This window comes from Atractosteus spatula, chromosome 6, assembly GCF_055471065.1.
Source record: "Atractosteus spatula isolate fAtrSpa1 chromosome 6, fAtrSpa1.hap1, whole genome shotgun sequence".
Taxonomy (NCBI): domain Eukaryota; kingdom Metazoa; phylum Chordata; class Actinopteri; order Semionotiformes; family Lepisosteidae; genus Atractosteus; species Atractosteus spatula.
Genome location: NC_142711.1, coordinates 46,166,439 through 46,183,702, shown reverse-complemented (window position 1 = coordinate 46,183,702; position 17,264 = coordinate 46,166,439). Strand labels below are relative to the sequence as shown.

The 17,264-nt window shown below is 36.5% G+C and overlaps 1 protein-coding gene across 2 annotated transcripts in view; it reads left to right on the top strand.

Annotated features, from left to right (window-relative positions):
* acad11 (acyl-CoA dehydrogenase family, member 11) overlaps positions 1-17,264 on the top strand; it is a 90,125-nt gene that overhangs the window by 5,321 nt on the left and 67,540 nt on the right. The window contains exons 3-9 of one of the 2 annotated variants that reach the window (XM_088919015.1): positions 2,309-2,434; positions 4,693-4,854; positions 8,293-8,457; positions 9,237-9,378; positions 10,117-10,238; positions 12,476-12,582; positions 15,925-16,048. In XM_088919015.1, the coding sequence (XP_088775141.1) occupies positions 2,309-2,434; positions 4,693-4,854; positions 8,293-8,457; positions 9,237-9,378; positions 10,117-10,238; positions 12,476-12,582; positions 15,925-16,048 (948 nt within the window). The remainder of the gene's footprint in view (positions 1-2,308; positions 2,435-4,692; positions 4,855-8,292; positions 8,458-9,236; positions 9,379-10,116; positions 10,239-12,475; positions 12,583-15,924; positions 16,049-17,264) is intronic. The other variant, XM_088919016.1, reaches the window with a different exon arrangement.

Below are 17,264 nucleotides of genomic sequence, written 5' to 3'. Positions count from 1 at the left end.
ACAGTTAGTTATAGGAAGCAGTAAATTACTGAATAAATCCATAACAAATTGAACAGCGTTTCTCACTTTCATTTCTTTTCAGTGATGCAAAAGGATGATCAACAACAATATATAAATATATATATATAAAAGAATATTGAATATATACAGTCTGGTTAAGAGTAGTCCTGGGGATACAGTCTGAGACTGATGGAAACGTCACACATTTGCCACATGAGGGAGCTAAGACATTATTAAAACTGTCCTTAAGAAGTGTTTTATCCTTTTTAACATATTTTATAGTATCAATGATTTAAGTGCTACTCTCAGATGTGTACCTTTATTAATTTATTCTGGCAGTGTGATAAAATTAGACAATACTGGAATAATGTACATTCTGACATCGAAAAAATCTTGGGTATACATTTTACTACTATATGTCTGCAGAATTGTATCTTCTACACAGTGATTATACAGTCAGACTTGACAAAGATTCTCAACATCTATTTTCTATGCTTGCTCATTTTTCTGAGAAATGTATTTTGCTCCTGTGGTCTGTCTCCAAGGTACCGACTTGAAATGTGGCTCTGACATATATTCTCCATTCAACATCTGAGCACTTGTAGAAGATCTGGTCTCCACTTTGAATGATCTGGTCTCCTTTCTGAATTTAGTTATGTTTTCTTCTTTCTTTTTAATATTATTTTGGTATTGGAGGCTGTGCAGTTCTGTCTCTATAGTATATGCCACAACACTTTATTATGTAGTTTATTTCTTTTTGTATTACTACTGTCATCGTTACGTTTAAAATAAAAGCAAATAAAAAGAACATTATAAAAATAGTATTTGGAGCCCTTTACCCTTCAAAAAAGAAATGAATTAATATCCTCTTATACAAATAGTTCACTTTGTTTTATTACCCGATGAACACACAGAAAGTGATAAATAACCCCGGAGTAACATCTAAGGATCTGCATGCCACTTCCACTGTGCGTAATATCAATTTTATTGCCTTAAATATATGGAAAATAATGAACAGTAACAGAAACCATGGCTTTCTTAAAAGAACATTACCACCCTTTTCAAATTTGCCACAGAGCAAGTGAAAGTTGAACGTTTAGGCCAAAAGAAGAAACATTTTGTGTGGTGAAACCACAGGGTGTCACGATTGTAATCCTTCCTCTTAAGGGCGCTCCGGCTCTTTCACATTTTCGATGATTTCATGCACCTACCTCCAATCCTGCCCGTCCTTTTATAAGCCAGGCGCTCTCGCTACTCGTGGAACGTGGAAGACGCCCGGAGGTCCGCCTACCATCAGGTCGCCCTACGTCCGCGGCTTGAGGGCATAGGCTTCCTATAGGCATCCTGACCCAGCAGAGTCCGGGGTTCAGAGCGCCTGGCCTCGTCATCCCCGTTTTTAATGGATCCCGTTCTGGTTTTTAACTTTTAAGCTGGACCACCCCGTTTGGACTTTTGGACTTCACTGCAGATTTCCCCCCCTGGACTACTTGGACTTGTTCACCCTGGCTATGGCCCCCGAGCACCAGTTCCCCATGGTCATGCCCCCCTGTCTGTCAACCCCTCCTGATCCTTGTCTTCCTATTCCACTTTCTTCCGGATTATACCGTTTGCATAGGGTCCAGAACTACGCTTCGTTACACAGGGACTCAGGACTTGGACAGCCTGTCATTGAAAGAACCATGAATTTGGTATATTACCAGCTAATTCTGGAGAAGAATGTTAAGCCACACATTCGTCACCTGAAGTTCAGCTGAAATACTGCAAGACAATAATCCTAAGCACACAATATGGTCTAAAACAGTCGAAGAAGAAACCTAAACCCCATTGTTTTTTTTCGGCTGAACCTGAAGTGAGCTGTTCACACATTTAAGGATTTAAGGAAATCCTTAAATATCACTGATTTGAAGTAGTTATGTATGGTTAACATTCCTAAAAGCTGGTGCAAGAGACTTTACAATAACCAGTCACTTTTTGTAAAGAATGTGGTGATATATTGTAAAGGTTTACCAGTAATAGATTGCAATTTTATTCTTCTTCCCAGTTCCCAGTGGTCATAGGCTTACTGTTTTTCAGGATCTCAGCAGCTCACTTCCTGGGGGAAGGAATTGGTTTAATTTAATTCATGTGTACTGCTAATTATAAAGACAAGTAAAACCAGAAGATCCTTTGGCCCTCAAGTGCAGGGATATGGTTTTAAACGTTAGAAGTTCTACATCTGATGTGGCTTCATTGGTCATTCTTTAGACACTCAATTTCTATGTGATGGTTTATTATTCAATTAATAATGCCTCCTTGTTGTATTTCAAAGGTGGACAGAGAGTTCCGGGTACAGAAGGCCTTGTTCTCAGCTGGGTTTCCTGTGCCACAGCCGCTACTGTATTGCAGTGATGCATCAGTCATCGGAACTGAGTTCTACCTGATGCAACATGTGCCGGTAAGTCTAAACCTTTCAGGACACTGTGTGGTAACCCAACATTGTTTTTTAATGAGCTTCCCCATTCTGTAACAAAATGATGGGTACCCAGCTAAAACTAATGATGCTTCATATTAATAACTGTTACTGTTAAACTGTGTTAGTGATGCCTTAGAAAACTCATAACATGCATATACAGTATTTGTTATAAAATTATTTAACTTATGTGCAAATTGTCACCCGATTATTACATATTGGCACTGGATTACTATAACTGTATTTCTGATCAGTTTTCTCTAAAATACCTTTAGCCTTGTGGATTTACATTACTTTATAAAGAAAATAATTAGTAACATATATGCATGTATATAATAAGACATTCAAGACCTGAACCTGACCTGACCTGACCTGAACCTGAAATTCCATCTTAACTTTCAGTTTGGAGTTAACCTCTACTAGTTCCTTCACCATACAGTATATAGTAATATACTATATATATAGTACCCACTAAATAATTAAGAAAAGTTTTAATTGTTGAATTGCCTTCCTCCTGTAGACATTGCAGAATACCAGAGCATGTTATGCACTAGATATAATATAACACGTATGTCTCTTATGCTCTGCATGGGCTGTATTTGTTACAGAACAGAACACACATGCCGAAGTGCTCATGGACATGGAGTCTTGCTTTATTTCCTAACAATGAACAGTCCTTGTCTCTGGTGTTATTATCCAGCATTAACAGAAACCTTGGTTTTGGGAAGGCCTGGACAAGAGATCAGGATAGCACTGTTTATAGCTCCCAAAGGCCCATTCGTAAGCCTCGGTTCGCTGGAAAGAAAAATATAAGCGACGTTTTTGCATTTCAGGAAAGCTTACAATGATGAGAGTAACCTGTAGAGTTTGCCAACAACCAAAAGTGGGCAGACAGAGTGACATACCAGCAAGTAACTCAGCATACCTAGAGGCATGTTGGGTATGCACAAAGAAATAAATAAGTAAAACAAAGGCCAGCTGTGTGATGGAATCTGCTGTTGGGGGGGCAAGGTAAATTTTAAGAGCCACCACTCTACATGGAAAGTCTTGTATAGTTTCTCAGTGAAAGTAGTGGGTTCCAGTGTTGCACATAGTCCAACAAAAGGGGGAAAGATAAAAACTAAGGTATGTTTAGTCTGAAGTTTTGTAAAGCTGTTTGGCTAGGGCTTGGCACAGTGGAAAGACTGTAGGTACACCTCATGGACAAGGTAAGCACGCTGGGAGCTACCTCTTCTGATAAGCAAGAAACTAGAGATTTAATACACAAAGTTTCTAGGGCATACTACCACATACTGGGATCTTTCACATCCTCTAGCATGACAAAAAAAAATCTTGCTCTTCAGGTTACTTTGTTTTGTTGGTCTGCTGGATTGTAGAACCTTCGGAAGTTGTGTGCAATGTGTTTCACAAATCATCGCATGGATTTTTGCTTTCTAATAAGAGCTATGTTTAATCTTTTCTAGGTAGTTTAGCACCTTCTGTATCACCTCATTTCTCAGTTCTTTCTATTGAAAAAAGGATGGCCTTTGTGCCTCTGACAACACATCATTAAATGAAATAATAATAATTAAGAATTTCTTACACTTATGTCTTGGTTTTCTGGACAGTCCACTCAAAGTGCTTTGCAGGTAATGGAGAGACCCCTCCACCACCACCAGCGCCCATCTGGATGATCCGACAGCAGCCAGTGTGCGCCAGTACACTCACCACACATCAGCTATCAGTGGGGAGGAGAACAGAGTGATGAAGCCAATTCATAGATGGGAATTATTCAGAGGCCATGATTGGTAAAGGCCAATAGGAAATTTTGCCAGGACGCCAGGGTAACACTCCTACTCTTTTTGAGAAACACCCTAAGATTTTTAATGACCACAGTGAGTCAGGACCTCGGTTTTTATGTCTCATCCAAAGGACAACTCCTTTTTACAGTACGGCGTCCCCATTTGGGCACCAATGCCATGGGGTGCATTAGGACCAATTCAGACCACAGGGTGAGCGCCCCTTACTGGCCCCACTAACACCTCTACCAGCAGCAACCTTGTTTTTTTCCAGGAGGTGTCCCATCCATGTACTGACCAGGCTCACACCAGCTTAGCTTTAGTGGGATGTTAGTTGTAAGTTGCAGAGTGATATGGCTGAATGTCATGCATTCAATAAACAGTTTATGTTTAGTTTATGATTTACCTGATTGAACATTAATTGCAGTGGGATTTTTTAACCTATGTGATTCTTCTGCATTTTAGGGACGGATTTTTCGAGATCTTAGGATTCCAGGAGTTTGTTCAGCTGAACGGGCTGCTTTGTATGTTGCAGCAGTTGAAGTTCTGGCAAGGCTTCATTCACTCGAAGTGAATGCTTTGGGTCTGAAAAGCTATGGTAAAGGCGCTGGTTACTGTAAAAGACAGGTAGGTACTTCATACATTTGATTTTTGGGAATTAAAATCCTAAATATGCCTGCATTTGAAACACAATCATTTTTTTGGAAGAGCGCATTCAGCCTTATCCAAATACCAACAATTATGACATCCCCCTCCATGCTGAGATTTGTGTGACTAATAAAACCTTGGCTGTTCTGCTTGGAATATTTTTCTTTTATTTAGAACTATATTTCCAGTACACTCAGTTGGGAGATCAGTTTCTGGAATTGTTTTTTTCCAAGGAAAAGAAGCTACAATAGTGCAATAGTTCAATACACAGCAAAAAGAGTATGTATTTTGACAGTGAACTGAAATTCTGTAATTTGTCATTTTTGCTGAATGAAATGTATATTTTATATTAAAAATTAATATGAATCAAATGTAAAAAAATTCACCTTTTGTTGTTGGATATCATTTTGTATATATGTTTAGCTGCATTAGAACAATATTATTTGTTGTGATCTGAAATATGAATGTCATCATAAGACAGCAAAAATGACAAAATTCACTTTACCCAATACCTATGCTTTCTATTGTATATATACAACATATATATTGTGATACTGCGAGGAGCATAATCCTTCAAGGGCAGTACTTTCCCTGAAGCATCATCCACTTTACAGTACCAGTGCCTGTACCAAGAGGCCAAGAGAGAAGCCCAGCACACAAAATGGCATCTGCTGGCAATTGCAGAAACAGGGAGCAGCTGCATGACCTATTCTAATCTATATAAATCAGCTACTGAGCCAGTAGTAGAGAGGTTGCGCTTTATGGGAGAAGTGCAGAGTGAACAAAGGCTGTGGAGCTGAGAAGGTAATGGGATTGCTTTAGAAACTGGCAGACCAAGGTCCAGAGGAGGAAACAGAATATTTGGAAAACCAAAAACCACGGACTGCAGGAAGAAACTGAATTGTCCAACAAACAGTGTTAAGGCCAACGGACTGTGAATGTGAAAAGTCTGTTTTTAATTTAATAATTATGTTTATTTGGATGTTTAAAGGAACACAGTTAAACACACCAGTAAGAAGGGAGGGTAAATGCCTGGTATTTATCTAGAAAAACATTAAGTTAGGAGCTCCACAAAGAGCTAGGTTTATGTTATTTTTGGTTGATTTAATAAATAAACACCATTTAAACTTCCAGTCTGTTTCAGAGTGTATCTCTGTGTCAGGACTATTTTGTGTGCATTGTGATAATCTTGGCCTTCATGGCATCATAATATGTTATACTGTATACTTTTTAGTTTCTGCTTTAGTTTTCATGTTGGAAACTGAAACATGCTTTTTATAAGTTTCTTTTATACAATGGTTAGAGATAATGGGCTGCTTTTTGGTCATTCTGGGAAAGGACCCAAAACATGATGTTATCCTTTTAAAGAAGCACAGAATTCCAAAATGTCTGAAGTGCATGCAAAATTATACACAACATTGCCAAAATGAAGAAATATGATAGGATCTCATATGACAGTAGCAGAGATTTTGTTTTACAGGACAATACCTCCATAATTCCTGTGTGTTCTTTTTCTTCCTTATTTTCTCACATGGCAACAGAATATGTTTCAAAAGATTAAAAGACTTATTGTAGTCATATATGGAATAGCACACTCCAGGGTGTGGGTTGTGCTGGGTTTGAGTAACTGATTAACTGATAAGAATAAAGTACTATTTATTGTATTCTTTTATCCAGCCAACTGAAAAATCTTTATAGTCTTTATAATATATCAAAACATCTGATAGTGTATCTGTAATTATTGACGAGTCCACAAATGTAAATGGGTGCTGTTGAACATTTTGTTTGTTTCACAAGAAGACTTATATACTGGTAAACTTCATATTACATTTCTTCTAGCACATACAGTTAATCTGCATTTGGTGGCACGGGGCATTGTGAAATGTGTAAACGCAGTGGATGTCAAAATCGTGACTGGATTGGTTTCAAATAATGATTAAAATAACTGAGAATAATAACATTTTAACAGCCAAATCTATCACAGTGCACGCTTTCTTTTACTGAACTGTGACATCTACATGCTCCTTGCAAACTGTCTTTTCTTAGTGTCTCTACCAGCTCTCCATAGTGGGATGGTAAAATTGGGCTATTCGTCTTGGCAAAATGTCCACAGTTCTGACATATTCTTTGTGAATAGTTGATGTACCGCAATCATCAAGGTTCTCTGTATATTTTATATTATACAGTACTTAAGTCAGGATATTGAGTGGAACACTCAAGGATATTCACTTTCGTCTTGTCAAAGCACTTAAGTATGCTTTGGATTCATGACTGGCTGAAATGTGAATTTTCAACCCAATTTTAGATTCTTAGATAACTCAAGCAGATTTTCTCTAGGATACACCTTTACATACATTTTGTATCTCAGTCCTGATACTCTTCCTATTCCCTCCTGATGTGAATCATCCCTACAACATTATTATGATGTGCTGCTAGACTTCAAGCAGACATACTGTAATACTTTATATTTAGACCAAAAGGTTAATTTTATATCTTATCTGACCCTAAAAGATTAAGCCTTATGTTTATAGTCTATCTTGTGTGAGATTTAATATGAGTCTGTTTCAGAAATGGCATCTTTCTTGTCAGTCACCTTCTTCATCGCTCTGCACAGCAACCTGCTGATCTGTGCTTCCTTGTTTTTTTTGAGTGGTCTTCATGGTTAATTGTCTTATTATTATGTGAATTGTTGCTAAAAATTCACAATCTATCTGTTGGAGAATGCAGAGGTGGATGCAAAGACATAGACCCTTATACTAATTTTGTGCCCATACACACTACAGTATTCTTTTGCAGGGAACCCTTTTTAGGGTTGCCTCAACAAAAGGGGTTGAATCCTTCTTGTAATTTTCTTTAAATATCTAATTGATGTTCATACTGCCAACATATTTAGGTTTATCAGTTTGGAGTAGATTCTAAAGCAGATTTGTGTAGGTTCTAAATACAAACCATCATTTAAAAGGGTCACAATTGCTAGCTTTGCACTGTTTTTGGCTATTGCCACTTATGCATGGATATTTGAGTATTTTAAATGACTAATTGAGATGATTAAGGTACTTCAGTGGAACGATTATTAAGTGGCTTTAGAAGTGGCTATATTGACCTACAACATTTGTGGGATGACTCACATACAGATTAGAAAATTAGTCAAGTAACATTCCAGGCTGTGGTCAGACAATAGATTTCTTTACCTATCAAATTTTTAGCTTTCTTTCTTTGAATTTCAGTTCACCTGAGAACATAATTCTCTGACTAATGCTTTTATGATTTGTATGAAAATAAGAAATCAAACTGAAAAATGCCATTTGAAGATAATGAGTAAAATGATGGTAGTGATGAAGAAGCAAGGCTGAAAAGATTTCTGTGACACAGATCACAACAGACAGTTATATAAGCAATATTTTAATTTATTTTTAGGTTTTAACTTGGACAAAACAGTACAGAGCTGCTGCCCACACTGACATACCAGCCATGGATGCATTGTCCGATTGGCTGATGAACAACCTGCCCTCCAATGACAATGAAGTGACTTTGGTGCATGGGGATTTTCGCCTGGACAATTTGATATTCCATCCCACTGAGGTAGAACCTGAATGGCTCTAATTATTCCTGCCTGCCCTTTAAACACGGGATTGTTAAAGAGGTCTTGAATTTGAAAACGATAAAAATGAAATTCAGGTAACATATTTTCAGAAAAACCCACATTTCTACAATGGGAGCACCACTTAAACGTTACATGCAACTGGCATAATTTCTTCCCAATTGGATCACACCCCTTTATTGAAATACTATAAATAACTATTCCATCCATTTTCTAACCAGTTTATCCACTACAGGGTCACAGGGGAGCAGAAGCCTATCCCATCAAGCAATGGGTGCAAGACAGGATGCACCCTGGATGGCATGGCTGTCTATCACAAGGCACACACAGATACACACTCAACCCAGTGCCAGTTAACCTACCAGTATGTCTTTGGACTGTAGGAGGAAACCCACAGTAATGTGGGGAGAACATACAAACTGCACATAGATAGCATCCTAGGAACTGAGCCCAGGGCCTCAGCACTATGAAGCAACAATGCTAACCACTGCGCCACCCTGCCTCCCCTAAATAAATAATACATCCAAGAAATGAATTAGTGGAAACAAACACTTCTCTTCAAGCATAGTCTGATATGCTTATAGTCTGCCAGATGTAATCAGTTCTGAAAACAAAATCAGTGACAAAGTATTATATTGCCTTATAAAGATGTCCACACTATATATAAAAAAGAACTTAATGGATATTATGATTCTGTGGTGGCATGATTCCAGGGCACGGAGCTTAACAGTGAGTCAGAAATCCCAACTGTTTTTTCCAGGCCAGAGTTTTGGCTGTGCTAGACTGGGAGCTTTCCACAACTGGGCATCCTGCTGTAGATTTGGCCTATTTCCTAATGCCTTACTCCTGGCCCAGTGAACTCAGGATCATCCACACAACAGGAGACATAAGACAGGTGGAAGGTATGATGAATTGTGTGACAAGTATATCTTTTCAGGATACTATAAAAATGGACGAAATGTGGAAAACTACCCATGGGACATAAGCAGTTGCGTTTTTTTAACAACATTTTTCCAAGCACACGACCAAGCTCGAAGGATAATCAACAGACATAAAATACTCACTGCCAAAACATTAGTTCAAACATATTAGTAACCTCTACATTTATTTCTACACTTTAATGAATTGAAAAAAATGATTTAACAAGAAACATATGGAGAATTAAAGGAATAATCAGAGAATTGTAAAATAATAATAATAGGTTATCGATCTCAAGAATTCTAGAAATAGCCTTACTGTTTTGACTGAGGCAAAAAATTAATTAAATGTGGTAATATTAAAGTGATTTTTTTCACTTTAAATGTGTCACCTGAAGAAGGCACTACATCAGATATGTGCTTCTTCTTTCTACTTTCCTGTGTGGAATGAACCTTTACTTGCTCATTTGCAGCTAGTTTGTTTGCTGACAGTGCTCCTCACTGTAACTTTAAATTGTATATTACCTGTTTCAAATATTCTGCCTGTGTATAAATTGTACTGTGGCCAAAAAACAAATGCCTAACATTTGAAAACACTTTCCTGGAATTCCCTCGATTTACAGTATCACTTTGTACAAATAATCTGTCAATCAAAATAATTTGTGATTCATTCAGACAGTCTTAGTTTTTCATCTTGCATTTCTAATCTCTCTTTATCTGCAGGAATTCCCACCCCTGATGAGCTGATCTCTGTGTACTGTCGGTGCCGATGCATTCCTCTCTCACTACCCGAATGGAATTTTTTCCAAGCCCTTTCTTTTTTTAAAATGTCTGGAATAGCTCAGGTAGTGTTTTACTAAATTTAATTAAAAAATTAATATCTTTGCCATTTTTTTATTTCCTGTGTCATTAGTGAACACACCAGGGCTATGTTTTGAAGGATTTAAACTATATAGATGCTGAATAATTTATACAAAGATATTCTTTATCACTAGAAAACTGCTGAGATTTACCAGGATGATTTCAATATTATAATATTTCAATATTATATTATTAATATTACTCTAACTGTTATTATTATTATTATTATTATCATTATCCTATATATTATCCTATATAACAATATTATTATTATCCTAGCTGTATTTTAATTTATGAATTTTTACCTTAAACCACATGGTAGTTTATCATTCAATTATGACCTATCATGTATGAACTGCCTCTATGTTAAGAATGAGTTATAGTAAGTTATAACTTAAGGAAGAACAATGGATGCATTTTTCTTATGGGAACATTTTGTTATTAACATAAGAATTAATAAAAACAGGAAATATGTGCCTAAATGTCTTGAAATATATCTTGCACCCATTTTATTAAATAGACAAATGCACCCCATACAATTATATTTGCTATATTTTTAAAGAAAAATAGTGAAAATATGTGTTTATCAGATTTTAATGCTGCTCCAAGTGTGACATTTTTTTTAAACTTACTTTTATTAAATGCATGTTAATTGATGCTGCTATACTGTACGTGAGTTTTAGAACAGACAGTTTTGCCTTCTTTTCTAAAGCAAACACAGTTGTTAAATCAATTATTGTGCTTTCATTTCTTTATAAATGTGGAGAAATTTTCAATTTTCTGCTTCCCAGTATATTTACACTGTAACGGTAACAACGCAGATGATGAATAGTTCTAAAATAAGTGCCTGTCTTCATAGAAAGTTTGGTTCCAAAAAAGTATCTATCATTAAGATACATTCATTATTTTTTATGTAGTCAGAAAATATTTACATGATGTCCTGAATCATCTAGTGAAAGTATAAAGTAAGAGGCAAATTATATTTGCATCTGATTTTTCTTATTCTATCTGAGGTTAAATGGGGTAGTACCGCTTTAATATGCATATATCGTACAGAGGCTTATTGTATCCTAGGAAGACCAGGATAGAAGACAAGAAAACATCTTGTTGATGTACCGTAGCACAGATATTTAGTTTTATATTAAATATTTGATTCTGTATATTAAATTGAAGAAAATTCATTTTGATGTGCATAGTAATTTTAACTTGGAATAATTGTGCTACAAATTATATTAGTAGAAGTGTATAGTAAAAGTGTTCTACTGAAACTTCTACGGAGTTTCAGTAGAACACTTTTATAAACTGAAAATACTTGTGGTGATTGCTTTTAAAGGCACTTTATAAAAGTATACCTTTCAAAAGTTAAATATGTTAAATTCCTCTTAGACTGCTAAATTAAACAGCAAACTAAAAAAAAATAATCAAAAAAAACTTTTTTTGAATATTTCATGGTCAAGAAAACAAGAAAAATAAAGAAGCAAGGAACTGACCTCTAAGAGGTCTTTAATTTTATATTAGTGAAGTTGACTGTCCTTGAATTCTTAGGATAACTGCAAACTTGCAGTGCAATGTGTAATAGACTCTATTCAGTTTCAAAACAGAACATAGTTAACATGTATGTATTTTTTTTTATTTTTCACACTTGTCTTTAATTTTCTGTTTCTTTCAGGTTCTGAGGTGTTTTTCTTTGGGGCTATAAGCTTTAACAATTATTGTGTTTAACATTGCTTTCTTGTAGTCTTTTGGCTTTATGTTGTAAAATTAAATAATTGTTAAAACCAAAGCTTTTTCAGAGAGAAGCAAAAGCAGCACAAAACTCACTTGGGTTAAAAATGTTTTCATATAAAAATATGACAAAATGTCAATTTTTTGCTGGACACACAGTGAGCTTGCTGTACTTTTTATGGGCATTATACAGGCATTCAGACTGCACCTGCTGTAGTAGTAAATGTAGGAAGGTAATAAAGATTGCTTCATGTGTCCCATAAAGAAAAACCCTGATTTTAATAGAACATTTATTCACCAGTATTATATTTTTAATTTATTCTGTGCCATTCAGTCATGATGCCTTGTCACTTTTTTAATTCAGAAGTCTTATACATACAAAGTATAGCATAACCTTAAAAATCTGAATAAGGCCTCGGTTATTTGTTGTTTATCTGGTGTTAATTGGTTAATTGATTTTTCATTAATCAGTTTGCATTTTGTTTTTGAACTAAAGGGAATCTATGCACGGCACCTCCTTGGAAATGCCAGTGCCCCTGATGCCTACAAGTTTGGTGAGAGTGTTGCACCTTTGGCAGAAGCTGGACTCCAGATTGCTAAAAGGTAAAGGTAAAGCTAAGCTGTTAATTAGAACTGGTTTTAAGTATTTTTAAGCTGTAGTCAGAGTGTTAATTTCCTTCCAATCGGAGTTTCAGTTGCAATACTAAAATCTAAGATCTTTAGTGCAATCTGTAGCATGATGTCTTGGAGCCTTATTCAACATGCCAGCAGCCATATCACCCTGCACAACCCACGGTAGCTCAGCAGGTGTGAGCCTGGTCAGTACCTGGATGGGAGACCTCCTGGGAAAGCTAAGGCTGCTGCTGGAAGAGGGGTTAGTGGGACCAGTCACCCTACGGTCTGTGTGGGTCCTAATGACCCGGAATAGTGATGGGGACACTATACTGTAAGGCGCCGTCCTTTGGATAAGATGTAAAACCAAGCTCCTCACTCTCTGTGGTCATTAAAAATACCAGGTTGTTTCTCAATCAGAATTGGTGTGTTACCCCGGCGTCCCATTGGCCTCTTAATAATAATGGCTTCTTAATAATTCCCATCTATGAACTGGCTTCATAATCTGTTCTCTTCCCCACTTATAGCCGATGTGTAGTGAGTGTACTGACATAATTATTATTATTAAAGTGAATGTCAAAAATGAGTCTCTTTCTCCTGTTCTTTCCATTATGTTTTCAGCTGAAAATGCTTAGAACCGTGAGAAGACTTTTGATATTCTATAATCAGCTGGGTGTTAATTTCATGGTTCAAACAACTGTTTTAACCAAAGATCTGGTCTAAAAATGGAAGTAATAGCCAATATTTGAGCACTACTTCATAGAAGGCTTCATAGAAGGCTTCTACTTTATAGAAGGCTGTATACGTTCCATCTGCGCTACAGTATATTTTAATGAATACAGGAGACTTAGAATGGATGCAGTGTCTCATGTGTCAGATCATAACTTTAACTGCATGTTTGAAAAATATTATATTATATATATACCAAAGGAATATGATGATATGTAAGCATGACAAAAAATGACATTGGCAAGTCCAAGAGAGATGATGCAATAAACGTCCAAGAGATGTTTCAAGGGAGGATAAGATTTATAATAAAAAGGTTCTTTTAACTTTACAATATCAAAATAATAGTAAAGGAAGAAAGGAAATACATCTGGTATAATAATGATGAAACTGAAACAAACAAGAACAAGAAATGTATTTCACTTAAGAAGACGATAGAAACATGCCTTAGGCAGCATACCAACAAAATTCTGAATTAAATAGTATTAGCATAGAAGAGGCAGAAATGTTTCAGGTATTTTTATGCAGTCAGTGGTGTGCCTGTCTGAGTTTTTTTTTTTTAATTCTCTATTAAACCATTAAACTGTACTATCCAAGACTCAGCCTCAATCGTTTTAGAGATGTTCACAGTGTACCCAGTTAACCACTTATAAGCTAAACCTCATTTCTTTATAGCCTTTTTTTCTAAAATTTATAAACAGTAATTTTAGACTTCGGTTTTGGAGATTTATAGTATACATTTATAGTATGACATATTCTGGTCATAATTATCCAGCGGTGGCTGTTCCCTTAGTTATATCCTGGTGTTTCAAAAAAGATGTCAACAAATGCATCCTCCTTAGATGGTATATTTGCAAACTGTTTTTGCAACAAAGTTTAAAATTTAAATCACCTTTGCTACATCTCTTTTTGAAGTCATTAAACAATTGAGTGCATGCTCTTATGTCCTTATTACGTGGTCTATCACATACTGTATACTGAATCTACAGTATGTTAAGTACTTGGAATTTCCATTTTTCAGTTAACACCTGTTAACACCTATAAATCCTCAACTTTTATGTACTTTATTTTAATTTCTCCCATTTCCTTATTGCATGTTTGAGTTATCCTTTTAATGTTATAAATATCTTTTAGTACAGCAACCTTGAGTTTCTTGTATTTTATTCTTAATTAACCAACAGCAATATCACCCTGCAACTCACAGCCCACTGAAGCTCAGAAGGAGTGAGCCTGGTCACTACCTGGATGGGAGACCTCCTGGGAAAAACTAAGGTTACTCCTGGAAGTGGTGTTAGTGGGGCCAGTAGGGGGCGATCACCCTGTGGTCTGTGTGGGTCCTAATGCCCCAGTATAGTGACGGGGACACTGTACTGTAAATAAAAGGCGTTGTCCTTTAGATGAGACTGAGGTCCTGAGTCTCTGGTCATTAAAAGTCCTAGGGCGTTTCTTGAAAAGAGTAGGGGTGTTACCCTGGTGTCCTGGCCAAATTTTCCTTTGCCTTTACCAGCCATGGCCTCCTAATAAACCCCATCTATGAACTGGCTTCATCACTCTGTTCTCCTCCCCTGATAGCTGATGTGTGGCACACTATGGCTGCTGTCGCATCATCATTATCCAGATGGGGGCTGGTGGTGGTTTAGGGGAATCTCCTTACCATATAAGTGTAAGGAATTATAATAATAATAATCCTTCAAGCATTGAGGTACAGAATAAGCTGTTGCGAATCGATGTGTCTGTTGTGTGAAGTTTGGTCTTAGTGGTGTGTAGGGCTTCTCTGATTTCACTAGAATTGGCCTGTATGGGAGCTTATTGCACTCCAATTACATGGGTTATGGCTACTAAACACATATGCTTACCCATCATTGGTGATGATGCTCTGGTTCATTTGTGCCTCCGTCCGACTTTGACCCATTTGTTCCAGAAGGATTGTCAAACACCTACTGTAAACCACCTACTCCATACTGATCTTTTAACCATATATTCAGCCTCCATGTTTCATGTTCCTTTCCTTGGCTGGGATGGTGTACCAGCAGTATTCCTATGAAGACCACTTCAGACATTTACAAGCTGAATCCTTAAATTTGATTGGCAGAGTTGGTTGCCTTCCTTTCCCATTATCATTTGCTCCTCTGTGGACTATGACAAGTGGATCTGCATTTGGCCAGGAGCCGATCTGCTCACTCACAGAGGTCTGCTAACTGCTCAGCAGACAGGCAGATTATGAGAAAGTGTTTGGAGAACACACTAAATGTGTTCTTTAAAAACCATGAGAAGGAAAACATAAATGACTTACTTTTAATTTGCTACTTAGATCAGTGTTGTAATGTAAACCAAAAACAAAAACTTTACGATTCTATAACACCCTCTAAACATAATTAATAATTTTAAATGACATTGCCGTTGATTTCATGCATGCTTAGCATGACACTAATGTTACTGGTTTACACTGATGACACTAAAGTGTAGACCAGTGGTGGAAAATCACATTGTGTTTTGTGTTTTATAAAAAGTTATGCCTTTGTGTCATTTTAGATTGTTTTTCGTACAGGGTCGCTATTGGTATCAATTATATTATCCAGTTACATTATAAAATATTTTCTCTTTTAGAGGAACAATCCCATCCAAGCCACTTTCCAATGATAAAGAGCTATTCCGGCAATCCCAGAGAGGGAGGGTGGTTCTCAGCCAAGTGAAGGAGTTCATGAAGCAACACGTGTTCCCTGCTGAGGAGGTCAGAACAGTAGATCACTTATAATGCTAGGATTGTATTTTGTGCCATGTTAAAAAAATAACATATAATTGTGCAATATTTTGATTTAACCTGCTATGTTTTATGGTTTCAAAACTTTGGGTATGCTATTTCAAGTTGTTTTGACACAGTCACTTTTTAAGGAATTCCAAGAAGCATGAAATGAAATCTGAAATGAAAGAAATGTCTTCCAGAAACAACAAAGTGGTCAGATCTTTTTACAATCATTCATTATCTTGGGTTTTAGTAAACATTTGACCTTGGCAACATCCAGTCTTAAGATAAGTTGAAAACATAGACTTTTCTGATTATATCAGTTCATTAATGGCTAGTAAAATGGGTCATGTGGGATACAGTGGATATAAAAAGTCTATACACCCTTATTGAAATTGCAGGTTTTTGTGATGTAAAGCCAGAAAACAAGATAAATCATGTCAGACATTTTTCCATCTTTAATGTGACCTTCCAACCAACAAAATTCAAGAAAAAAACAAATAGATAATTATTAGGAAAAAATATTTAAATAAAAAAACCTACAACACCCTGGTTGCATAAATGTGCACACCCTTTTATTATGGGGGCTGTAGCTGTGTTCAGAGTTAACCAGTCACATTCAGAATCATGTCCAAAGGTAAGCAGCATACACCTGCCATCAATGAGAGTGATTCTGATTAACCGCAAATAAAAATCAGCTGTTTCTGTAGGATTTCCTGACTGATAGAATCAAAAAAGTCTATAAAATCTATAAAATCCATAAAGTGTTTAACTCTCGTAAGACTGGTAGTTACCAAGGACAAATTTTTGGTCGCCATTTTCCAGATAAGACATTTTCGGACTTTTTCAAGGCATTTCTGCAATGAGTTTCAAGAAGTGCAGCCAGATACATTTCTGGGCTCAAAATGGTAGCCTTAAAGAACTAAACCTTCCTAGTTTTGAATAGGACCCGATTCAGCCATTCAGTATCCTTAAAGACTTTGAAGTCAATCTAATAGAGCTCTTCAAAATCAACAGTGAATCAGGGAAGGGCACAAGTGGAAACTGTCGGGAAGTGTTTTAAAAATGGGAAAAAAAAGGAGGAACAAGGTACACAAAAGGTATTGTTATCCTGGAACAAATTATCTAACCATGTTGTCAAAGCTGAAACTTTGTCAAACCCTGGATTCTTTCAAGAAATGACAAAATGAGATCCTAGGATCTC